The sequence below is a fragment of the Corvus hawaiiensis genome, chromosome 8 (assembly GCF_020740725.1).
Source record: "Corvus hawaiiensis isolate bCorHaw1 chromosome 8, bCorHaw1.pri.cur, whole genome shotgun sequence".
Classification (NCBI taxonomy): Eukaryota; Metazoa; Chordata; class Aves; order Passeriformes; family Corvidae; genus Corvus; species Corvus hawaiiensis.
In genome coordinates this window covers 30,692,835-30,718,629 of record NC_063220.1, presented here as the reverse complement: position 1 = coordinate 30,718,629, position 25,795 = coordinate 30,692,835, and the positions used below count along the sequence as shown (strand labels likewise).

Sequence of the window (25,795 nt, the reverse complement as noted above, 5' to 3'; positions counted from 1 at the left end):
GGGGCGGCAGCGCGGGCAGGACGGCCCGGCGCTGGGGTGAGCCCGGGGCGGCCGGGCGAGGTGAGGAGCGCAGCCTGGGAGCGCTGCAACATGGCCTCCTCCTCCTCCTGCTCCTTCCCCTCGCGTCCCGCGGCACGGGGCGGCAGGGACCAGGTGAGCGCACAGCCCTCGGGCGGGGTGAGGGCGGGCGTGCGGCACCCGCGGCTCTTTCTGCTTTTCCTTCTCTTCCCTCCCTCCGCCTCCTCCTCCCCCTGCGGGGCAGCGCGGGGTGAGCGCCCGGCGGCTGCGAGCGGCGGGTCCGGCGGGAGGGGAGCGGGCTGTGCCCAGGTGCGAGGCTGGAGCCGGGAGCGCCGCGCTGCTCTGCCTCTGCCGGGGCAAGCGGCGGCCAGAACGTCTCGCAAAACACCACGGCACCCCGCGTCAGTGCCCCCGCTCTGCGGGGAATGCGGCGCTTCGGGGCGCAGGTGTGTTGTGTGTGCTTTGCGTCTCTGCCTTGCTCGTGTTTCACGCCTCTGTCATGTGGCAGCGATGTACTTGTGGGGCAGAGGCTGAAACCTGCCCAGATAAGGGCTGGAGGCTCCCCCATCCCTGCCTGGCTCCGCACCCAGCTGTGTGTGGGTCGCTGTAGGGGATGGTGAGGGCTGCCTCACACCCGGGCACCTGGGGGCTGCGCAAGGGCATCCGCATCAAGTCACCTTCAGCGTTGCTGCAGGGCAGGTAAAGAGAAGGGGCTGTTGAAGGCTTCATTTCACCGTGGCACAAGCGGCCACAGGAATTGTTTTTCTCCCTGGCCCTCCCTCCTCCGCAGGGGTTAGACCCAGGCCACAGGGTCAGGTGAAGGAGCTTTGCTGCTGTGCTCCCCCAGGTATTCGATGTGATCACTCTCTGTTTATTGCTCTCATAAGTGCTGCCTCGTGTTGTGGGTGAGTGGACTGGTCCCATATTCTTCCTGATGAACACAAATGGCATAATCCATTTTAACTGTGAAGGCTAGTGTTCTCAGGGCAAAGAAAGAGCACATTCTGGCTTCTTACACAATGCCTGACTGGCGAAATGACACTTCTCCCAGTAGGAGTAAGTTTAGTGAAAAGGGATTGGGAAAGTATGATAACTGAATTATCTCTCACCCCCCCCCCCCCCCTTTTTTTTTTTTTTGGGCTATATGCCCAGAACTCCTGAAACTAAAACTGAAAACTTTCAAGATTAAAGCTATAATTAATCAAGGCTGAATAAGCTTTATTCTTTCTTTTTTTTTTTTTCCCCTAAAGTTGGTATCTTTTGAATCATTAGACTTTCCTGCTTTTAACACTGCTTTTGCTACTACTTGAAGCGCTTAACTGGACACAGAAAATGGAATATTATCTCTTCTACTGTAGATTGTTATGGTTTCTCATGTTTCCCCCTCAAATCTGTGTGGTGTTCGTGCTTTGAAATGGAATGTAAATTAACACCCCAGGAGGACTGACCAACTAGAAATAAGTCACTGCTCTGGCAGTCAGGCCCTCGAAGTTCTGGCTGGGCAAGATGCTGTTCCCCCTGCCCAGCCCCTCTTCTTTTTGTGAGTCTTTTGTTTTGAAGGAAAGCTCCCAGAACAAGGAGACAGTGCTTCTTACTGTGGTGTCAGAGCTCCAGGCCTTTTTGCCTCTTTTTCAACAGTTGTCTCAAGGATAAAGGGAGAAAATGTGACCTTGTGTGTTCACAAAGTGGGCAGCTTAAAAACTTACTCTCTAAAAGGTTTGTAACCTAGGCTGGCTTGGAAGTGTTGCATTCTTAAAGAAAGTGACTGTTCTCTGTCTCCAAATTGTGTATGTTACATCTTGGGCTTGGAGTAACCTCAGGACCAGCGGGCAGACTCAGCTTGGCCCTCTGATCCTTCGGTCCACCAAGGGCAGCAGATTTCCCATTGCTTTGGGAAGACTGTTAGATCAGGCTCTAAATTTTGGGTGTGTAAGATGCTGAGACTTTGAGACACTATTAATTGTTGGAAATGGGGACAAACTTCAACATAGTCAGTGTTGGTTGATGAGTTCCTTACAAAATTGTTTTCTGCCTCCATAAATCTCTCTCTGATTTCTGTGGGAATTGACTAATGCTCATTGCTTGATTTCTGTTCTGAATGATACTGTACTGTCATGTGCTGGTGCTCTGTTGATACCTGCCAGAAGATGAGGTTGGGGATTTCCATTACTGAAAAACCTGTCACCTCTCCCATCTTTTCCAGATCCTAATTTAATGGTCACGTTTTTCTTTTTGGCGATAATGAGCTCTATCTGTTATAATGCACTGATTTGCAAAAATCGTGTGAATTATTGTGTGACTAAATATTTTCCTTAAAAAAAAAAAAAAAATCTAGTTACAGTTTTTCCTAAGACAGTTTCCAGGCTTTGCAGAGCCAAAATTATTAATGGCATAAGAAAAGAAAATAACTTGTTATTCAAGGTTGTTTATAGTCCTGCAGTACTTTGCTGCTGATTATTTGGATGGCCCTTTGGTCTTTATTTCACTTCAGTGTTTTCCAAAATGTTTTGCTCAGAAGCCTGTGTTTTTAAAACGTGACAGGAAGACTAGAATGTACATTCTTGTTTTAGTTCTTTTTGTTTTGACAGCTCTTGGCCTCAACACCGTGAGTACTATTAGAGTCAATGCCTAGAAGTTAATTATGCTTGTAGGTCACCTACAGTGCTGTGTTTTGTTCCAAAGTGTTTCTAGTTGGTGTATTTAAGGCACTGAAAATTTGGGGATTGTAAGAGATCTTTGAACTTTAGAAATGACAAACTTTTATACTTTTTGCCACTTTTAGCTTAAAACTGGGGTGTTTGTGGGAAGAGAGGAGACAGTGGTCAAGTTGTTGTGCAGGGGGAGGAGAAAACTTAAGTGCTGTTCAAGTATGACATGTTGTTATCAAATAACAAAAATAATAATTTACTCCTAAAATGGAAGGTTTATTTCCCAGAATAAGCTTTTAAGTGTGATCTGTAAGACTGCAAATCCAATCATAGCTACTCTGAAAAACAATAATACATGCAAATGTTCTTCAATCATTGAAAACTTTGGGGAAAATGGCAGTTTTGCAGTTAACTAAAACTCTAAACAACCCTCCCAAGCCCCTGCCTGTGTAGCATACAGACCAGACCACCTGAGCCTCAGTTCTAGACAATTGTTCTATGCAGGCAAATTCCCACCCCTGTTGTTTACTCTGGTTTTAGCCTACATTTTTAGCAGCTTAATTTTTGATTTTTTTTTTTTCCCCCTCCACTCCATGCTCTTGGAGTTCTGTTCTTATATACTCTGTTTCTCAAAATTCAGTGCTCTTGACATCATGTAGAAACTATTGACATAGTAATCCAGTGGGTGATTACCTATTAAAAGTTATTTTTGCCACTCTCTGTTGTTTGGAGTGTGTGAATATTTCCCATATACCTTAAGTTTTGTGATAAGCTGTTGACAATGGTACTTGTGTTCCTGCTTGGCATGGCTCTTGGGATGACAAAATAAGACCTGGTATGTTGCATTAATTCTGAGAAAACTGTGGTTTTGCAATCTTTAATCAGGCAAAGTTTCATTAGCTCTTTAAGGGAGTTTGGCAAGGACTTGGCCTAAGGAAGACTGACTTCTTTTCCTTTTTTTTTTTTTAAACAGCTGGTGGCACTTATTAGCTTTCTCCAGAGGCATGGAGTGATGTAGAATCAGAGGCATGAGGGTAATATTTTATATTTCTGTGGGTTTTAGGCTTGAGTTCTGACGTGTAGCATTAAATGGCTATTTATGATGCTGACATACCTAAGAAGGGGAGTTTTGAAGCTTGAATTTTCCAAAACAAATCCTTCAAAATAGTTTAAAACGTATTTTTTCTTCAATTTGATAAAACTAGTTTAGATTCCATTCCTTTCTTCTCTAAAAAATTTTGGAAATTGGGCAAAAATGGGAAAGGAAATGTTCCTTTTTTTTTCTTTGTAATCTAGGGAGGAGGGGGAAAAGTAGTAGGAACTGTTACTGTCATATTCAGTAGTCACTAAATGCCAGAACTTTGCTACTCTTTTGATGAGTTACATGTGCTGTCTGCTGGTTGGTTCTTGTCACTTTTGCTCTCTCAGCTGTTGAATGACATCAGCGTGCACATAAAATACATAGAAAATAATAGCTGCTCACACTGTGTGTTTCTGCTGCCCTTGCCATGGCGATGCAGCTACAGGCTCTGTAACTCTGAGGAGGATGAAGAGGACAGCAAAGAAAATTGCTTCAATAAAGTATTTATTAGTGTGATTGTGAAATCCTGAGAAACCTCGCTGTGCTTGTGTCAGCCGCTGCCTCACTGTTCATGTGATGGTTGTGCACTCCTAGAGCCTTGCCCAGTTTTAGTAGCCTCTTGAGCAGAACCCACCCTGGTTAGTCTCGGAGTAGTGCCTGCTATTTCTTCTCTACTGCCCTGGGATATCCCACAAAAATGAATCTACTATTAGCTACTTGATTATATTGAATTTCTTAGCTTAAAGCTTCAGTTCCCACTGACTCTTTGGGGAGGAAAGGGCACCATACTTCAATCACTTTTTAAAATTCAGGAAGTTGTTCTCCTCCAAGGGCATGCTGAGGTTGGTGCCCTTCAGAGGAGAAATTCTTCAAACTTTCCATATAATATCTGAGGTATGCATCGTGACTTTATCAGAAGGTGTTATTGATCCTATCTGATCATGACTTGGAAAATGCTGTGAGCTAATGAAAGGAGTCCTGCACAGCTGTAGCCTTGCGTATTTCCTTTTGCCCTGTGTGCTACTGCTAAAGCAAGGCCTGGCTGAGCTTCTGCACTCACCTGTTATTACCTTAAACAGGCTGTGATGACAGCTCCTTTTAATAGGAGAATCTGAAATAACATTCTGCAATGACAGAGGAGTTGATGGCATATGAATGTTGTAGGAGAGCTGGTTTCTTACCACAGTCTTCATGGAGACTGGGTTTTTAGGTTTTAAAACCTCTGTGATATTTTCCGTTTTGGAAAACACTTTTAAAGGAATTTTAATAAAGGTAATTTTCAGATGATGTGCACAGAACAGGTGTAAACTAGTTTTATGATCTTTGCATGCTGTTGTTACTAGTACCGTATTTTAAGCACGTCTGCCTTTTAAAGAAAGGAATTTGGAATTTCTAGCTTCCATGACAATTAGTTTGCTCTATTACAAAGCAGAAATCATCATGGTTATGAATGACCACACCCTGGCCTAATAACCAGCAGAAGGTCCTCTGCTTTTATTTCTGTGGGGTCATATTTTCTGCCTCTTCCTGTATTGAGGGTGCTGATGATGTAGTTTGTGAGGAATTCCTTAGCACTAGGAAGATGTTCAAGCAGCTGTCTCTGTTTTTCTTCTGAATTTAAAATGTGGAAGTCTGAAGCCGCCTGTGGTGGGAAACCTCTCTTTTCATAGACATGTTATGCAAACAGCTCTAACTTGGTTTTGACCCATTTTACTAATCTGTAGATTTTTGTTGCATGTGTCTCACTCTTAGAAGATTATCTGCTTTTCTGTTTCTTGCCCTCCTTTTTTTTTGGAGGGGGGAGAGGGAGGGCAGGGTGTGGTTTGTGTGTGCATGAGGATGATTTTATTTAAGATCTCCTTTCCATCCTGTAATTCCAGACTTGTTTCTGTCCATTTAATAGTTTAGTGCTGCCTTGGCCAACAGAGCGGTTTCTGTGAAGATTCAGTTTCCTCAGAACACCTGTTCAGCTTTAGGTCGCAGAAAATTCATCCCGAGGTTGCTGGACTTAACTGTGCAAAGAACTCCTGGTCACACTGCAGAACAGGACTGACAGTGCTGGAAAATGATAATTGCTTTTTAGCCTTTGCTCACTGGGATAATCTGATCTATGTGTGGACCCACAGGTGATTTTAAAAGCACAAAAGCCAGGCTCCTGGGAGGTGCAGGTGCTGCTTATTGAGGACAGTTAATTTGAGCAGTTAGAATCTTTGTAACTTTTCTCTTCTTTGGGAGCTTTCTGTTTCTGTTGTGGGGGAATCCCAAGAAGCTGATTCCTTCTCTACTGCTGGACTGACCCTTTTATGGAGGTGGTTTTGGGGTTGATGTGTGATGTTGGGTGAGGAGGTAAAGAATGATTCGTGTGTGTGGTGAGGGGGGAGTGTGCTCTTTAAATTGTATCTTTGTGGTATAATGGAACACTGGGAACTGAACAGAAAGGGCGAGTCAGCTGGTCTTCTGTTCTGACAATCAATACTGCATTCAGGGAAAGCAGAAGGGCATCTAATTATAGGTGTAAGTATTCTGTAATATTAAAAAGTAGCAGTAGTAACATACAGTAGTTATCATGTGATGGGTATTAAGGGAGAGGTTAATTAACTTGGCCAAACAAGGAGTAGTACTGACTTTATCACAGTCTTGCAAGGGAATACTAGAGGAATGAATAAATTTGGTAACTTTCTTAAAACTTAAACATTATTCATTACTTACCCTCCAGTGACCTCATTATTCAGTGACTTACCCTCCTGTTCTGTAAAGGCAAGCAGTTTATTGACAACCCTAAAAATAAAAAGAGGGGGACTCTGTATGAGTATTTTTATATTTTATTCAAACAGATAAATTGTATTGTGTTTTATTTTGGTGGGTTTTAATTTGGTGGGTATCGCAGGCCATTTCTGTAAGTCAAGATCAGAGAGATTAGAGTTCAGGCACAGCAACTGTGTTATTTCCCCATATCTCCACTCATATGAGTATGTTGTGCAACATCCCAGGTGCATAAACTGGTACATGTATCACCCAGCACTGTGGAGCAAGTTGTCTTTAAAGTGTGGTAAGATAAAGAAGACAAAGATGGAAGATGTTCTTAACAGCCTCTCACAACACTTAGCTGAGAACATTACATACACCTAGGCTTGCTCTCTTGAAGCTGTCGGAGATTTTAGGCATAATAGCTACGAAGAGATTGTGTTCAAATTTCACTGGGCTTTAAATTAGTGAAAGTAATGACTTCTTGTGCCACAGACACGACCCCATTGTGCAGGTGGACGATCTAGAAGTGCGATTCAGTGTTTTAAATCTCTGATGGCAGAACCAATTTCCTTTCATATTCCTCTCTATATCTGGATTCTGCTTGCTCCTGTTCAAAGAATACTGCAGAGAGAGCACATATGCATTTGTCTGAGGGCAAATAATTTCACAGGTCATGACTTTGCAAATGCATGAGGCAGCCTTACTCTGTGATAGGAGCCTCTAGTGTGAGTTAGTTGGCATGAATAAGGAAAAGGCCAGGGCCTCCTGAATGGCATCCACCTCGTAAACATTTGCCATGTGAAACAGCAGCAACCAGTGCAGGGGCTCAGCTTTTATAAATGGGAGCATATGTAGCGCACAAAGCTGATCTCGAGGCTGTCTTGGTCTCAGACTTGGTGTTTGCATCCTCAGCTGGGAATTCAAGCTGTGCTATCAACATGTCATTCAGGTGCCTTACTTCCAAATACTCTTACACAGCACAGAACTTTCTCTTCCATGTTTTTTGTTCAGTTGTTTTTTTTCTTTTTTTCTGCTCCCTCCCTTAGTGCATCAAATCTCCTGTTGAGCTCTGTTGATGCTTGCAATCCTCTGCTAAAAACCCTGTTTATTTTCCTCTGCCCTCTGTTATCAGTCTGTGAAGATTTTAATTCAGTAAGGTACTCTTGCTCTTGAGGTTTTTGCATTATCGTTTTATTGATACAGGTTAAACTTTACAGCCTTTAGTCATTTTGGCAGTGTAGCTCCCAGCACAGTTCTGAGAAGTGTTTTGTTGCTGTAGCTGGGGAGAGAGGGGCTGCAGGACTGTTGTGGCAGGGAGCAGGGCAGGTGCTTTGCTACCTGGCTTCACTGCTGCAGAAGGTGTTATGTAAATAGACCAAGCCTTGCCTCTGATTTCTGTGATGTAATGTTTCATAAATAAGTGCTGTGGTGTTGGAAACCCAGGTGTCAGAGGCAGCAAGCCAAATGCATTCAGAAACAATGGGACAAGTCTGAAGGGTGATATGCTTTTCCAGCAATCCTTCTGTAGGAGCTAATCCTGCATTCTAGGGAAATTCACTGGAAACAGCATCTTTCTGGAGGGAATGAAAAATTGTGACATGTTCACGTGCACCTGGTTTAGTGGTTGGAAAAGCCTGGGACCAGCAATGAGAAGGTCAGTAAGTCCCAAATGAGGCTGTTTTTATCAAGTCTCATGGATAACAGCAATGGTTTCAATATAAAGATAAGATATACAGTGTGCTGTTCTAATTGAATCATAAATCAAACTGGTCCAAGAAAAAAAAAAAGGGAAGAATGCAGATACATCAGTCTGTGTCAGCTCAGCATACCTTCCTGTGGGTGGCCTGTATTCCTTCTCATGGGCTCCATCCCTGCAAAGCCGCTTTGTGATCTCAGCCTGATGTGGGTCAAAAGGGGAAGATTGTTAACATTCCTCCTGCCCCTCTCCGTCACCATCAGCAGCTCTCAGTGGGTATCAGTCCTTTGGGCTCATGTGGGAGAGGACAGTGGAGTTCTGTGCTGCTTGTAACTGCTCTTCCAAATATTTCTGTCTCTTATCTGGGCAATAACCCAGCTCCCAATTTTGGATGATTATTATGAATTGTGATTGATTTAGTAATTGCATTGCTGGCATACTAGTATTTTCATATTTTATTTGCATTCATGTGCCCATCAGGATCTGTGATCCAGCTAAACAAGCAGCTTTTGTCCAAGAAATCATAATTCTAGGTAGTGTTCTCTGCTACTGCCCTCTAAGAGCTCTCTTTTCCCTAGTTGGCACCTTGAATGCTATTGTTTGTGGCTCTTTCTCCCCACTTTAATGATGGTGCTGTATTTGCTTTGATACTTCAATGGTGAATTTTGGTTTTACAGGATAGAAACAACCATATTTTTTGGCTGACTTTAAACCTCTTTCCAAGCAAAGTGTACTTTATTCTGGAAATGAATTCTACTGGATTGTTATAAGCAGTTTAGAATGGCTCATTACCGGGATACAAGTAGGTAACGACGTGGCTCTGGAGTGATTAAGGGCTTTTCATTTTGTGTTGTATTTGTTCCAATCATCATAACTCTAATGAAATGCATGTGTCTTTCTTGCAGTCTCCTTCTCTTGTCTTTAATGTGTCCATCTTCCTAAAGAACGTGGTGTTGTCAAGCAATGTTCCCTTGATCAGACTCTGGAGCGAAGGAAAATACAATACTCAGTAGTGATCTATAGCTTGAAAAGCAAATGCACGGAGATCATTAACCTCACACTGAGCTCAAATATATTCCTTGTTGGGGGGGTATATTCCAAATACGGTTATTACAAAGGTTTAATATTGGGGAGAAAGAAAGTTTAGAAACAGAAACAGTTTTATGTCCCCACTGTAGATAATCTTTACTGAAGAGGGTTGTGTGTGAAAAGATACTCCTAAGTAACAGCAAGTTCTGTAAAGCTGGTGCATTTTATGTTTAATGTTTATTTTATGCCCTGTTTTCCCTACAGTTAAACACAGTGTATTGTAATGAAAGAGGGTAAAGTATTTAATTTAGTTAGCCACATGATGTGTTTAACTGGACTGTGACATTTAGGCAACAAAAATGGGTGTCATTCAGATTGCTCCACGGAAGGAGAAGTAATGGTCTTGGACACCTGTAATTTCGTCATCTGCTTATTTTGGTGCCAATTCCATGCACTGCAGAGGATTTTGGCAGTTCAGCATGATAATCGTGTTAAGCCTTCTGCATGAAGGACACTAGTATCTGGAAAACACTTCAGTAGTAGTGTAAATAAACCACTCAAACATTGTGATTTATTATGTAAGACTCCTTTGTTCTTGTTTGTATCAGTTGTTGCTGATGTAAGTGTAGCACATCCAGCTGTGGTAGTTGCTCAGAGCCCTTGCTAGGGTTTTGGTCAGTTAAAATTATATACAGTACTCCTCAGCACAACTCTTTAATAACCTTGGAAAGCACAGATAAAAGTTATGTATTTTTAAGTATTATGTACAAACAAGTTTGACCTTCCTGGAAATGTATCCATGCATTATATTGATTTTCACATAGCAAATACTATTAAAATAACAATTGTGGAGCATTTAAGAAATGGTAATAGATGTTACTATGACTGTCATAAAGGATGAACAGAAAATGTGTGGCTGCTGCTGTGTGATCAGTCAGCAGTTCTGAGTGCACCCTCTGCTAGCACTCCTGTCAGGGCCAGGTGCTCAGTTGCTGGTTTTGTTAAGGTCCATCCGCTACAAATGCTGTCTTCCATGGCTGCATGCAAGCTTTATTGGTTGCTCTTGCTGTGTGTGAGGCAAGTGTTGCTGTCCCCTTGTGTGTATGAATGTGTTTGTCTGTGGTGGCAATGAATCTGGAACAGAAAACTGGTCATTGCAAAATAGCCTCTTATTTAATGAACCATGCCAAACAAAGCTGGGGCTCAAAATCCTGCTGACATGGATAGAAGCCCTGATTCCGGGTGTGAGAGTTGGTCCCTTTGTGACTGACATTACAGTAACCTTCTCTACTTCAACATCAATTTATTGTTCTTCTTCATAGTGATTAGGTAGACAGTGGTAAAACTTGCAGTGCTTGTCCTTCTCCTCTCTTTGAGTAAAAGCACATTTGAAAACTGATTTTGTGGTGGTCAAATATCTGTTCTTAAAAGCCTATAATTAACATCACAGGAGGACTATCCAATAATTTGTTTTACTCAGAATCCTTCAACTTCTAGTGAAATGTAATACTTGTGTCCTACTGGAATAAGCTGCATTCTTACCTTCCCAAGCCCATTGAATTGCCTTCCAAGAAAAAAAAAAACAAAACCCAAACAAAAACCCCCAAACACCAGGAGAAACCACTGTTTCATTTTCCTTCCGAGATCTTGATCAATTTCCCCATTAGTGTTACAGGGAACTCCTGAATCCCACTGTGAGTGAGCTCTCTGCTTTCTGGAACTGCTGGATGCTCTGAGGTCTTGCTCTGACTGCTAAACCAGGGAGAGTCATCCTTAGCATTGATACTGGATTTTCCCCAAATCCTAAAATTTTTCCTAAAAATTGGTGGTGAAAAAACATTTTCTGCTCTTTGAGATTTGTGCTAATGCTGTCAATCACTCATCTGAAATTTATTTCTTCTTGTCTGTTTTTAACTGTGATTATTTCTCTCCTGGTACTTGTCAGCACAAATGTCTGTCACTGCATTTTTGGGTATTTAGCAACCAGGCAGACCAACCTGACAGGAGCATATAGAATTTAAGGTGAAGAAATGCACAGCACATCTCTGAGTGCAGTAAGTGGATGAGGCCAGGTGAGCAAAACTCACTGGAGTATCTAATCACAAGCAAATGCTTTTGTTAAAGATGGAAAGGCCACTTTTACAACTGCTAGTTGTAAAAAATGAGTTTAATTTGAAAATGGATCCAGAGATTTGTTTCATTTTACTACCAGTTAAATCAATTAAGAGGAAACAAATTAGGTAGCAATACATTGCTTAATATTTTTTAATGTATATCTTAATGGGGTATAAGGTTTTTTTAAATCTGTACTCAAACTCCTGGATTGCTATTCATGATGAAATATTGTAGTTTATTTTTAAATAACACTTGCCATGAACAACAATTAATCTAAATAACAATTGTTAAATAAATAAGGTGCTGCAATAATTTTTCTCATTTCCCTATCCTCTGCCACAGCTTGGGGGGAAAAAAAACCCCTGCGTGAAAACTGATGTTGTTTTGATGCTAGTCAGCAGTAAAACTCTGTTTATCTGCATCCATTTCTTTGACATGGCTAACTTCTAATAAATGAGCTCCCTGCTCTTCAGTTGAGACTCAGTGATGTGTATATTTTTGTTTCATAATCATGTCTGAGTGATCAGCCAAGTAGAAAATTGCATGCTCAGTAGAAAAAAGAAACTAAAGAGGGTAACATTGTAATGTTAATCTTCCCTAAATTGTAGTAAAATGCTTTAAAATGGAAGAAACCTGTATTTCATGACATTTTAGGACTAGCAGAAAGTTCTTCAGTTTGCATTTGTATACAAATAGTTTTTCTCCTGTGCTTATTTAAGAGAACAAGTGAAAATAAGTCTTTACATACAAAACATATATAATGTTTGGGGATCTTTACCCAGTTTCTGGTTTGAAAACCTTTTAAATGTATAAACATCAAATATCCTAGGTATTCTTCCCCTTCTCACTGCTTATCTCCTTCCACCCCAACGCTTACTGGTGAGTATCAGATGTAAAAAAAATGCTTTTGGCATGTTATGTTTCCCCAGTATTTTCAGGATCTTTATTGTTTTGGCAGGAATTATAAACTGTCCAGGACTGTGCTAATTTTGACAGATTTTCCACTTCTCTTAGGACACGGTGAGCATCACTTACGTTCTAAACAAATGACTTCGGGGTGTTTAAAGGCACAAATTACCCTAGCCTGCAGAAAATGGTGTTCGTGGTCACAAGGAGCTCAGGCTCATCCTCCAAAGTTCACTCTGTCGTGGTTGCAGGGCAGTCTGGGCTGCTTATTTCTTATATTTAGGTCATGTATTTTTGTTTTATTCCCCAGAAGGATTTTGATGATGACTGGGGTTGGTGCAGGCCTTAGTGCTGAGCTCTGAGAGCTGAGTGAGCTCAGGTGGTGTCTGTAAATACCTGTGATCAGGGCTTGTCTTAAAGCATGGCATTTAGGAAGAGATCAAATTGACTTAACAATGGGTATCCTGCACTGACATTGAGGCAGCAACACTTCTCAAAGCCCAAGAGTTCTGAGGGACAATCTGTGGCTCTCTGCATTCTGCTGATTTCTATAACTGAAGGCCTGTCATTTAAAGTAGTGGCCAACATGTGCATGGGATTTAACTTATGGTCTTCTGCTGTAGATACATTCACTGTGATATGTTCGTATTGAAATGAGATGTTTTGAGTAATTTTTAATTTTTAATCATGCACACTACTGAGAATACCAAGATTTTCCCCCAGGCAAGCATCTTGCAATGTAAATCAGTTTCAAATGCCAATACCTAGGAAAACGTGACACGGAGTATTTCTCCATTTTTTCTTTTTTTTTCTCCAGATTTTTTCTTGTCCTACAAAACTTAAAGTGCATCTTGATATATATACTTGAGTATATTTGGATGTGTTTTCAGCTAGGGTGGTGCACTTCAGAATTAGAACATGGAGTTTGTTTTTGATTGGGAAAGGTTGGGGTTTTAGGGGAGGGAAAAGAATATTCTTTTAGTCCTCAAAAACTTGCATTTTTAACATTGGTGTGATCCTGAAGAACTGTAGGTGCAGCACATGTACATAAGCCAGAAATGTATATGATGATTAGCTGCAGATCTGTATGTGTAACAGCTATACTGAAGCACTAAGAAGGATGGGAGAAAGTATCACATCTGAAAAAACAATCTATTTCCCGATGCTAATGAAAATCCAGGTCAAAGTAGTATAAGTTAGTAATAGATGGAAAATGTCAAACAGTCAGAAAACAGGTCTTGCTTCACACTTTTTCTAAATGAGTGGTAAATATTTTGCTCCTAAAAGCCATATTTGTATATATAAGCACTGACTGCAATGTGTTGGAAATTGCCAAACCATCAAAACTGTTGTAGAGTTCACGTTCAGAAGGTATCATATGGAAGGTACAGCAAAGTCATTGCAAAGCAAGACAGCACGGATTTTTTTCCTCCCACCAGACCTGAGCATATTTGTTCCTCATTCATCCTTCCCCACTCTGTGCCCATCCAGGTGTTCTAGGTGTGCCTCCCTATAAAGGAACCCTAGAGGTTCCCCATCAAAAAATGAGGTGCTGTTTGCAGAGAGATGTTGTTCTCTGTCATTTTCACTAACACTCAGATTTATTTGAAATGCAAAACACAAGGAGCTTCTGCTTGGGTAAGGAGACTTTGGAAAGTAAGGTGGGAGGTTTTGCCTGCAAATTGTGATGTCAGAGGTATTTCATTTTGCTACCCCAATGCGCTGGATGTGCTAGAGTGAGAAGGATCTGCACAGAGTATTGTAAAGAATTCAGTCTCTAAAGAAACTGAAAGAGCAGCAGGTGTCAGACACAGCTCCGGTTTCTGTGTTCATGTTTAGAAAGGCGATTGCAATCCTTAAAGAACTTCCACGTGGCAAGAACAGACTTGCAATGCCCATTGATGTTTAACTGTGTCTGAAGCAAATGCAAATGGGTATAAATTCTGGGGTGTTTCACTCCCCTATAAGCGACAGACACAAGGGGTGTGATGCAACTGAAGAACCTGCCATGTAACTGCAACCCAAAAGAAGTAGGAAAATCCCAGAGCTAGGGGTGGGGATGGGAGCTTGCATCTTTCCTTCTCCCTCTGTCTCAACAGCCAGTTTGAATTTAGGCAGCCTGAAGTGGACAAGAAGGGAAAAAGATTCTGCTATGTACTGAGAGAGTCGCTGATACAGGACATGTAGGGTAGCACATGGGATTGTGTCCTGTGATGGGAATTCCCTCCTTTCTCTTTGTCCCATGGTTCTGGACATCCCTGGATAAGCAGGTTTTACCCCTTCTCACAAACTGACCTTCTCCTGTATGCATGTCTAAATAATTTAAGCTTTTTTCCAAGACTTCTTGCTCTTCGCACTCTTCCTGTAGCGTAGTTGAAGTGCTTTTATTTATTCTTGTGTGTGTTGAGTGGGTTTCTTTTGTAAGTTTGGATCTTTGTGCAATGGTGGAAATAGAAATTTAGTTGTTTTCAGTGTGCAGTAATCTTGTACATTATTTCTCCCCAGTGTGTATCCAAAACTGTGTCCTTTGCTCAAAAAAAGTGGTTTTATTCTATACCATCAGGACAGGAGAAACAAAAGGTTTCCTTGTATCATCTTAATATTTCTGTAGTGTTACCAAGCAAAAGAACAGCAATCACGTTGGTATTGACAACTCTCAAGCATTTTCTTGATGAATAAATAGATAAGGAAGAAATCTGGAAGGAGAACCTGAAGAAAGACTTGCACGTTTCTGTAGTGAATGGGAGAGTGTGACTGTTTGAATTAGTGATAAAAACAACACAGCACATTCACTGCTGAGTGCCAACTTAAATGAAAAAAAAAGCTAAAAATATTTTAGTCAAATAACTTGCCGAAGAAGGGGCTGTAATCCCTAAGTTTTGACATAGGTGGTTACACTCAATTTGTAGTTTGTATCTCGAAGTAAGAGGATAAATGAGGCCTTTTTTTTTTTTGACCTGCTGTAGGGTTTTTTTAGTTTGTTTTATTTTTCTGTAGGAGGGGTTTTCCCCCACCCTGAGAATAAAAGAAAACTAGAAATTGGCTTGCTCCAGAGGCCACAGAATCTGAAAAGTGAAATATTTATTTGTAATTGAGAGTTCCTTAATTCAGAAATGGGAAGTATTTTGGCATAAAAACTGCAAAGATGGCAACAGCTGCTTTATCTTAAATTTAAGAGTTTGGCCTTAAGATGTTCGACTGTGCATCTTCCCAAATTAGATCTGGTTTGGTTTTCACTGCATTTAATCTAATTACAAATAGTGCTTAGAGTGCCCTCCAGCAGCTGCACAAAAGGGCGTTTTGAGAGTCACAAGTGATACAAATGAATGCTATGTGTGCTTTTGTCAAGTCAGACTTACAAGAATCAGCTTTTACAGAAGAAAAAGATAATGTATGTGCATTTCTGTACTTGCCAAAAATTCCAACCTCCCCATTATTTTATTTGGGATAATCTGATGCCTTTTAGTGACACGATTTTGGGGCTTATTTTTTTGAGAAAGTGAGCAAGCAGAAGTACCATGCAGACAGGGATTTGAGAAGCATATTCTGTGCTGGTCAGCTGATAATGTTCATAACCTGTAGTCTGAAATAGTGTCTTGCACAACTGTGAGGTCCCTGAGGGTGGGGGATGGAATGAGTTGTTTCAGGAGCTGTGTGAACAGTCCCGTACACTGAAGACTTCCTGATCTAAGAAAATTCTGTAAGCGGTATTTTTCTTTTTGGTTTTATTTGAGGCTAATTTCTTCTGGAGAGTTGGGCTGTCTTTTCATATATAAAATCAATGATCATGATTTCTTGCCTATAAGAAGTCAAATGTGGAATATCAACTGCAGAGCTACAAGCATTTTGCAAGACTCAGTCTTTAGGTAAAACCACAAAAAATTACAGGATAAATGCCCCCTCAGAGCTGTTGCTTTTTTTATCCTGATTTTGTGATCCAAGTTTACTACTTTGTGTCCTTAATGGCTATTCAGAGACAGGAGTGGGTGTTTAATTTTACACTGAAATTAATGAATCCTGGATTACTTTCCACCTTTCCACTGCAGTGTCCTTCAGTAGAAACATCTTTGTTTACTCCCTGACAAAAAAAGGGGCGAGTAAAAGAATTTCTACCCAAGTTATACTAATATTGTGCTGTTTTTCTTGCTTTTGACTGTATTTCAGGACAGTTCCTGGGAGTATTAATACTTTCTATTGGACTGTAGCACCTGATGAATTATTCTTCAGAACAGGGATGTACTCCTGTGTTAGAGCCAGAAATCAGTAGCACTGTTGTGACCATGAGTCAGAGTCTTCCTGGAAGGCTCAGTGCAAGATGGAGAAAATGGAATTAAAGCCTTAAAGCTGAAGCTAAAACACAAATCTTGTGTTGAGTTCACTTGATAAAAAAATAGGTCTGTAAATCAGTTACTGTAAGGAAGCTTGGCTCAGCTAGGTATTTTAGGTGTGAAAAATTCTCTATTTTTATTATGAAAATCTCTCCATTGGAGAATGAAAGGAAAGAACTTACCCCTTTTCCCCCCAAAGCATACATACTTCCAGAGGTCTAACAGCTTCAGGATTAGGAAATTACAAGTTCCTTTTATTGTTTTTTGCTGCTATGAGTTTTGTTGGTTATTGAGCATGCAGAAGAACTGTTTCATGTGAGCACTGTGAAGGTTGTTGAACCACAGTGTCAACATTCAGCTAAATCACTGTTTAGCCTTGCAATTGTTTCTTTTGGGGAGGAATTGCAGGTGGGGGGTAAAAAGTTCAGTGTAATTATTTCTCTACTGTGTTGGAAACAAGCTCTATGCCTATTGTATGCACTTGCCTCTGAAGTATAAACAGTTTATGCTGTTGGAATGTTTTGGGAAAGCAGGGAAGGTTTTGGAGGAAGGGTGTGATTTGTAGCTATTTAAACTTCTGCATTTAGTCAAAGGAGAGCTATTATTTCATTTTCACTTACACTTAATTGATTTAGCTCCGAGATTAGATCAATGTGTGGGATCTGATATGCAAAGCACCTTTACTTGCCCAGTGCCCCACAGAGGCTGAAGCTGTGCAGGCAATGCAGCTCATGTGTGGGGAGGTCGATCAGGGGAAGCTGTGAACCTCCCTGGTGGCTGCCTCCATTCCTGTTGCCTGTGTCCAGCTGATTTGCTGTTTCCCACAGGCCCCTCCAGTTCATCTGACTGCTGTCATCAGCTGGTTTGGGAAGGCAGCAGACAAAGCCAGAGGAGCTTGTGAGAGTTGTACGAGAGGGAAGGGCACACAATCCTGAGTTACTGCGACCTGCTGTCCTATTTCTCATTTCCACAGCCTCTGCTGGCTGGTAAGATCTCTTGTAGGAGCTGACAGGTGCAAGAAGTAAGGCAGAAGCTGTGAGCAGAGCCAAGTACGGGAAGAAGTCTGAATCCTAAAAGTGCCCATGGTGGCTCTGCTAACAGAGTGTAATCATCTGGGGATAGCTGGCTGAGGAGACAAAGATCCCAGGCAAATAATTGATATACTTTCATCTTCCAAGTGTGTTACTGTATGACCTATTAAATACATAACTCTGCAATGAGCTGACAGAATGTTTTTGGTGAGAGAACGTACTTTTCATCTGGGTTTTCCTGCACTAGTAATCCTTTCTGTCAGCCTCTCTCTACTGACACTCGAGACATTTTGAACTTCTTGGCTGCTTTTGATTAAATTTGACAGAGCAGAAATAGTTCAAAGCTAGTTTTCCACAAGCTTTGTGAAAATAGGTGCGGAGACAAATGCCCATTCCCAGTTTGTGTGCTGTAGTGTGGGCTTAGCGGTATTGCTGCACAGCAGAGAATCTAAACCGGGGTGGGGAGCAGGCAGGGTAAGTTCCAGTGCTTACAAAATTACTTGCTTAATTGTGTCACATGCAGCTTTGCCACCAACCTTTGTTAAAGTTTACCAAAAATAAAGTTGAGATCCAGTGTGGAGACTGTTTAAAGATGTGGAACACATTTAAGAAACCAAAGAGGGGTTTTTTTCCCTTTATGGTTATGTAGTTACTAGGACCATGTGCCCAGTGGGTATACATTGCTCATCCTTACAAAAATGGGGTTGTGTCATAGGCAGGCACTCCTAAAAAGTTAAAAAAACCTGCTCATGGGATCCTCATGGTCTTACCTGTGGAATGGTCTTCCTGTAGCTCTGGCACTGTAGGGCCTGAGCCAGTCCTGCCTGTGGTCTCCAGAACTCCCTATCTTGGGAGGCTTTGGAACAAGTGTCTGGGGGTCAGCTTTTGGGGCTTTCTGATGGTTGCATTTCCTTGCCTATTACTTCCTGCTCTCTCTTTCTTTCTTTTTCTTTCTTTCGTTGTGTTACTTTGATTGTTATATGTGTCTGTTTGTCAAGGAGAAGGATAGATAAAAAATTAACTGGAAGAATGTTCTGTAACCAAAGACATTTTCGTACAAAGGCAAGCATTTGTTGTTTTCTGGACACAGTTTTAGAAAGGACGAGAGTTTCTTCTTGCCTTTTAGGTTTGCATTCTTGTTGTAACTTACAATTTACAGTAAGAGTTTCTGCCTCTGGCAGTTTCAGTTCCACTTATTTATTCAGTCTCCTAGCTGTTTGCTTTTTACTGACTGAAATGACCAATTTGCATAAGGCTAGTCCATACTAGATCTACCTGGTAGATCAAGGTGATGCCAAAGTTTAGTTAGTTGGTGAAATGATCACTTAAATTGTATTGGTAGCCTTTCTATTGAATGGACGCTTCTGTACTCATTTTAAGTGTTCTTAAAATTCTCATCTAATTACCTAATATCTTAAAAAGTTCCTTAACTTTGCTCATAGCCTGAGATTCAGTCCTCTGTAGCCTCAGAGACCTGCTAGGCACCATCTTTGTTGGAATTACCTTTGTCATCTTTGCAACCACTGGGAAAAAGCTATGTAGTGGAAAAAGACAGGGTGGGTACATTTGATTTTAACTTTTATTTACCATTTCTGAGTTCAGTCTTAAACCAAAATTCAGTAATAGACTAGTGCTGAAGCAGTGGATGTGGCAGAAAGTCTGCTTTCACTTGAGTCAGAACCTGAGCTTCCTGGGCAAGTGCATAGGGAAGAAGGGTAGTTTTGCATTATTTATTCTTAAAATAAACATGGTGTTGGAGTTGATATATGAAGGGCATGTGAAGCATTCAGAAAAGAACAAGGAAGAAAAACACTTTCTTTTTACAGTAAGTTAAAAATAAGTGATGTATTAAAACTATAGCATTGGATCAAAACACTGTGGTCTGCAGAACTGTGTCTCTGCATAGACACAAGAGCATGTAAGGATGATGTAGACATTGAGGTTATTGTATTCCCTGTTCCGTAACACGTATTCTTATATCATTTCCTGTACCATCTAAAAGTATTCTTGTTGTTAACATGTGTGATATGAAAATAAGGAATGCCACTTTTTGGAAGGATCTGAATTGATAGATTTGTAGATTTGCATTTTCTGCTTTGCATGTTACTTTTTATAAACAGAAAATAAATAAATTACTCTTGGTACTTACTCATATCATGTGTGTGAAACCTGACCTGTAGATATAGGGATATATTTAGATCTTAGTCTAGTTCCCAAATATAACTGTTTTATAGAATTGGTTTTTGTTGTTCAAACATGCTAAGGAATTTGATTAAAGAATTGACTGCATGAATATCTGGTGGTGGTGGTGGTTTCTCTGGTGCTCCCACTTCTGACAGCAATGCTTCATGGAACTGCATCTCTCTTGCATTTTCTCAAACCTCCAAATGTCAGTGATCCTTCAGTGTCTTGATTATTAGCCTGGAGGTTAACTTGTTGTTTTGCAATGCTATTGCAGAACAGAAGTTTGTTGTTTTAGTATCAGAAGACCCTTAGAATTGTGAAATTAAAAAAAGTTCACTTTTCATAACGGTCATGATGGAGAGTGATCCTGGTATGTGCAATATATGTCAATTCATACACCCAAGAACATATTCCTGTCTTGTAAGGGCCATGAATTGCATCAATGATACTGTTACCCAGAGAACTTCATTTTGCTAGAAGCAGTGTTTAACTCATGCATTTTGAAATTATTTTCCAAATACTCATAAGCATTTGCTTGTACATCGGCACCACAGATTATATCACAGTTCTCTGCAGGAAATCTGTTCATGTGGTGATTGACACTTTTTTTTCCTCCTATAGAGAAGGATGTTAGTAAATGCATGGAAACTTCACAATTTTTTCTAGCACAGGAGATTTCTCATTAGATCCTCCAGGATCTTGCCCACTAAGAAGAAAATACACAACTCAATTACTTAATGAAAAACTTGGGATCTCTAATACTTGTTACTAGCAGCAGTACAAATGTCAATAGTAGGAAATGGTGGCTGTGTTGCTAAGCTCATATTTTCATGCTTCCAACTCGATTGCAACACCAGTAGCAAGTACAGTGTTCTCCGTGTGCAGTAACATGATGTTTATTTAGTGAACCATGAGACATCAGGGCAGGAAATTTTGGTTTTAGACTTCATAATGCTTCAAAATTAGTACATCAAGGGTCCTCACACCAGCCTGTGGTGGTCTGCACTGAATGGGGTTTGTGGTTTAAAAACATATTTGAGAGAATAATTATGTTGCAGAGCATAGTCTTATAGCATATGACTTAGAAATGAGAAGGGTCTTGGAGAATGGCAACCAGCAAGAATGCTTTTACAATAGCAGGGATGTGAATTGATCTTGAGGTAATAATATTCATCGCCTGTCCTTGTGCTTTTAGACATTCAGCTCTGTCCCACTGTCTGGTATGTGCTGCACGATCACAGCAACAAAGCTTACTGCATAATGACCCTGGGTGTTATATTTTTAACCTTCACTGAAAGCAGTCAGTCCGTCCTCCCTAGGTGACCTGACTAAATTCGTAAATTCACTTGTTTAATTCTTTTGCCCATGGTGATTTACCATTGCCTTTATTGGGATGGGGTGTGGGTGTGGAAACAACAAAGGTGATCAGAGAGTTTCGTTTGTAGTCTTTTAATGGCATAGCTAAAACATGTTGACTTTAGTCTTTTGTGCCATTTTTCAGTTGGAAGACATGTTTTCTCAAAATTGGGAAGGTCTGTGGACAGGCTTGTAAAACTCTAATGATGACCAAGAGCTTGAAATGGCTTAGTGGGCTCAGAATCCGTGTCAAAACCAGGGAACAGAACTGGGGAGCATCAAACAGCTGCTGGATGTGATGGCTCTTGTGCCTTGTGTGGCTTTCCCCTCCAGCTGGAGTGTGTGTGGAGCTGTATTTTCTACGAAGAGAAATGAATGCTTGTAGGTGCAGTTGTTTTGTGTGTTAAGTCCGTGCTTCTCGGCAGCAGCAGCAGACTTGCAGTGCATGTGTTCTTTCACCTTTCCGCAAATGTGCCGTTAGGCTTGATGCAAACCAAAATTACAGGATTTCAGCATACATGGGAAGCTTTTAGTCTGTGCTGTAGGTGATGCTTTCTGAAGAGCACAAGGCTTCTCAGGGTACAGACCAGTGAGGGAGAATATGTGTAATTATGGGCTACTCTTAAAGCTTTGTGCTGCCCTGCATTGCCAGGGCCCATGTGGGACAGCAAGACATGCTGATCACGATTGCATTCAGGATTTTTCACTCCTTAATTATTTTATAATAATGCCTGGATAAAGGTACGTTTTTTTCTGTACAGATCTGAATTTTCTTTTGTGAATTACATTGGTAACTCCCCCTTAGTTGCCAGAAATCAAGCTTATTGCTTGTTTTATTCCTTCACAACACTTTCACCTCTGTATCTTTCTAGGCCAGCTGTCAGTATCAGAGTGTCCTGTTACCATTGTTGCTGCCTAAGTGCTTCCTCCAAGTTTTGCTCCATGTATTGAGACCATTTTTGGGAGTGGAAGAAGGGGAAGGTACTTTAATTTCCTGCATATTTGCTAGAAGCAATCACCCATTCTATCACTCTTCCCAGCAATCATTGTATGGTATTATTTTGCCACGTTTCACTGATTCAGGTCAAGCAGAGTGGCTACAGAGATGTGTATCTGTTTCTAGACAAATACTGGGATACAGTCTGGGCATAGTTAGACTTATTAGACTATTAAGTCTAAGTAAGTTAGACTTACTGCTTTATTTCAAGCCTTCTAGCATTTTTCTCCTGCAAGACATTCAGCTTTCTGTGAATAGCTTACTGCTTTTGAGAGATCAAAAAAACATGCATGACTCATCACCTTTGTCAGTATTTGGTGGATCTGAAGAAAAAACTAGAAACAGGAGTGACCAAATTCAAGTTTATCCTTCAAGTCCTGACTTCACTGTTTCTCCCTCTGCCTGTGACTATTTTACAACTCATTCATCAAGCATACGCAGTGTGTGCTACGAACTCATTCCATTCTTAGTCATTTTAAAGAAGATCCCCCTCTGTGCTTCCCTGCAAGGCTCTGAATTGTAGTTGCCAGTGCACACTTCCCACACCCACTCCCTGGTGTCCGTGGCCAAGCGTTACAAATGACATGGCTTTACTCTTACAGTGTCAGTGGGCAGTTGTAATTTTGTTAAATATCACTCATATTATGGGATATTGCACAGCAGACTTCTCTCTCTGTATGATGGCAATGCCAGATGCTCACCTCCAAGCAAATATCCTGGAGCTGGGTGACATATACTAAGGAAAAGCAAAAGAAGCCAGAGTCCTGGAGCTGTTGTAGGTGGGTGGTGTTAGTAATTCCAGTGGAAGTGTTTTAGCAGTAGTAATTTCAAGATATAAAAAGAGGAGGTCTCATATAAACTTGCATAACCTTTGGCTTTTATAATCTGTCAGGAAGAGAGGAAACTGCGCAAGGTTTTTATTGTGTGAAATGACTTTCTCCTTTTCTCTTCTCCCACCTGTATCAGTCAGTTGAATAAAAGATAACACCTCTTCGGTTTATTGCTGGAGCTTATAGCTACATAATGGCTCTGAGGCTGGTACAGTTGGGAAGTGAATGAAAAGCGTAGGGGAAAGAAGAATTCATTCACTGAAAAAGTGAGAACAGTAGGCACAGCAGTGAGCAATAAGCCATTGTCGTTGCCACACTTGGGCAGAGCTTTTGTACTACCTGAGCAAGCCTCCAGAGGCGTGTGGCAAGTAGGTCCCGCTGTGAGCAGGCAGAGCCCTTTGCCTCTGCCCCGCCTTTGCAGCGGCTTTCCATCTCTTGGGGAAAAGAGCGCTTCCCGGGCCGGGCCCACGGGAGAGCGCAGCCCGTGCGAGCAGGGCCAGCAGCCCCAGGGCCAGCAGCCCCAGGGCCAGCAGCCCCAGGGCCAGCAGCCCCAGGGCCAGCAGCCCCAGGGCCAGCAGCCCCAGGGCCAGCAGCCCCAGGGCCAGCAGCCCCAGGGCCAGCAGCCCCAGGGCCAGCAGCAGCCGTGCCAGTGGCCACCAGGTGGCACCGGGGCCCCGCGCTGGCGGCTCCTGAGCGCGCCGAGAGCCCCGGAGGTGCCGGATCGTGTGCCCCGACTGCGTTTTTCCACTTCGGACACTTAGGTGTTTAAGATGCGTATCTTGTTTACACGGGCCCATCTGAAGTGTTATATCGAGCAGTTCAGGGAGGGCACGGTTTTGTTCCTAAAAGCTACTGAGTCACATCGGGCTGCTACACAGTCAGGAAATTCCCATTGGTCGTGACAGATTTTGTGTTGGTTTTTTTTTTCTGGGGGTGGGTGTTTGCTTTTTGGTCCTGCTCAAAAAGGTTATGCTTTTTATACTGGCTGTTGTTTTACAGAGCATCTTGTCAAAAAAGTAATGAGATTGCTGTTCTGGTTCAAAGCATTTCTTCTGAGGGCTGTTCCCATGTATAATCTGGAAGTGCTTTGCTGAACGGGATAGCTCTGTGCTCAGGAAGGCTGTAGCTTTGTGTTATCTTCTGTGCTTTCCTGTGCATGCATTTAAACAAGGACACTTGGAAGTGAATGTTTTTTATCTGAAATGCATCACTAATAGATTTTGGATAGATAGGTGCTGAGTGAAACGCTGCAGAGAACAAAGCACATCTGCCTCTGCCCAAACATGTAGTTCCTTTCTCTGCCTCTTCCTTCTGAGAAGTTCAGTTGGTGAGGATGTGTTTCTCTTGCCTGACTCTGCTGGAGGAAGGTGGATACACTAAGCTGCAACGAAGAAAGCATTTCTAAATGCTTTTCCTTTCTTCTTTGCTCTACGGATTGTGCTAAGTCGGGGCAGTAGGAGCTCTTTGTTCTGTCTGCAGTGTGTTATGTATGGCTCCCCAGCTTGCCTTTCTCTGGTAATTGATCCTTCCTTTCAGCATTTAATCAGTTTAGCAGGTTCAAGTGCCATCATTCACATTTATGACTGGTCCCTGAAGTAACACAGCTATTCAATATCTGTAGTGTTGGGGGCCGAGGGGGGAAGTGAGGTTATTGCAAGCTAAGTATATTAACTGAGAAGAGGGATTTCAAAAAAACCATGCAGGAAGGTGTTGATTTTTTTCACAAGGAAACACAAAGTAAGTAATAGCATGGGAAGGATTAAGAGGATTTAAGGCTCTAATAGCCCAAACTGACTGGGGTGGATCTTAATGTGTGTTTCTTAGATAGGACTTACGGGACTTCCCATATTTTCGAGGAGATGAAACCTTTTTAATTGTCAGTTATGCAGGGAGGAATTAATTTGGTTTATTTGGGAAATGGCATCTTGTTGCTGTTCTTAAATTGCCTTGCTTGCCTGGCTACCATCATTGGCCGTGCTGCCAGTCCTTCCTGTATAAGATGGGTCCTTGTATTTTTCAGAGTGATGCAGAGATGTCTGCAGTCACAGTGTGCAAGTGCATTCTGCATAAGAAACACTGCTCTTCTGTGTGCATATCACTGCATTTACTGTTGGGAGGAAATAAAGTGCAGATATGCAACCAGGCCTTCAGCCCCAGACATGCTGAAATTACTGATTTGTCTTGGGACAGCTTATCCATTGACACAGTGTTCACCACTCAGTGCCTATCCCAGCATTTTTTTTTTCTAAGTAGTAATTGCCCCTGCTGACCACAGATCAATTAAATTCTGTATTTTTCTTGGTAGGAGATACTGTGGAACTACCTGTCGTGTCTCCTGACATAATACAAAACAGTCCAAAGAAAGGAGTGCAAGAGAGAGAGTGAAAAATACCAGCTTGGGGGGGAAAAAACCCAAACCAACAAACCACAACCCAAAATATTAATGGAAAAATAGGGTTAGAATAAAAGAGTAGTCTTTGCCACGCATGCTTAGATAGGCTGTTGTGTAATCTTGAAATTTATTGCAAATGTGCTTTTCCTGTCTTTGTAGTCAGCTCCTGTTAAAACTGGATCTCAGTGCTGACAGAAGAAAAGCTGGGCTGTGTACTGGGCTCTGTGGTATTTAAAAGAATTGAAATAGTTGAACATTAATAATTGGAATAAATACTGTGCAAACAAGTTAGATTCAAGAAGACAAATTTTGTAGAGTAATGATGTGTTTTATAAGAAAAGTAATGCAAGTTCTGCTCCTCTTTGGGAAACTTTGTTGCTTGAAGGTCCATTATGGGCTATGTTTGCTGGACGTGTTAATCTGCTCTGTGATAGAC

At 41.5% G+C, this 25,795-nt stretch overlaps 1 protein-coding gene across 2 annotated transcripts in view; it reads left to right on the top strand.

The window, feature by feature from the left end:
- Window positions 1-25,795, top strand: part of ANK3 (ankyrin 3) — a 347,313-nt gene continuing 321,518 nt past the window's right edge. Inside the window, exon 1 of one of the 2 annotated variants that reach the window (XM_048311273.1) lies at window positions 1-153. In XM_048311273.1, coding sequence (XP_048167230.1) covers window positions 91-153 — 63 coding nt within the window. In that variant the 5' untranslated portion in view covers window positions 1-90. Of the gene's footprint in view, window positions 154-3,679; window positions 3,701-25,795 lie in introns of those variants that run through there. The other variant, XM_048311276.1, reaches the window with a different exon arrangement.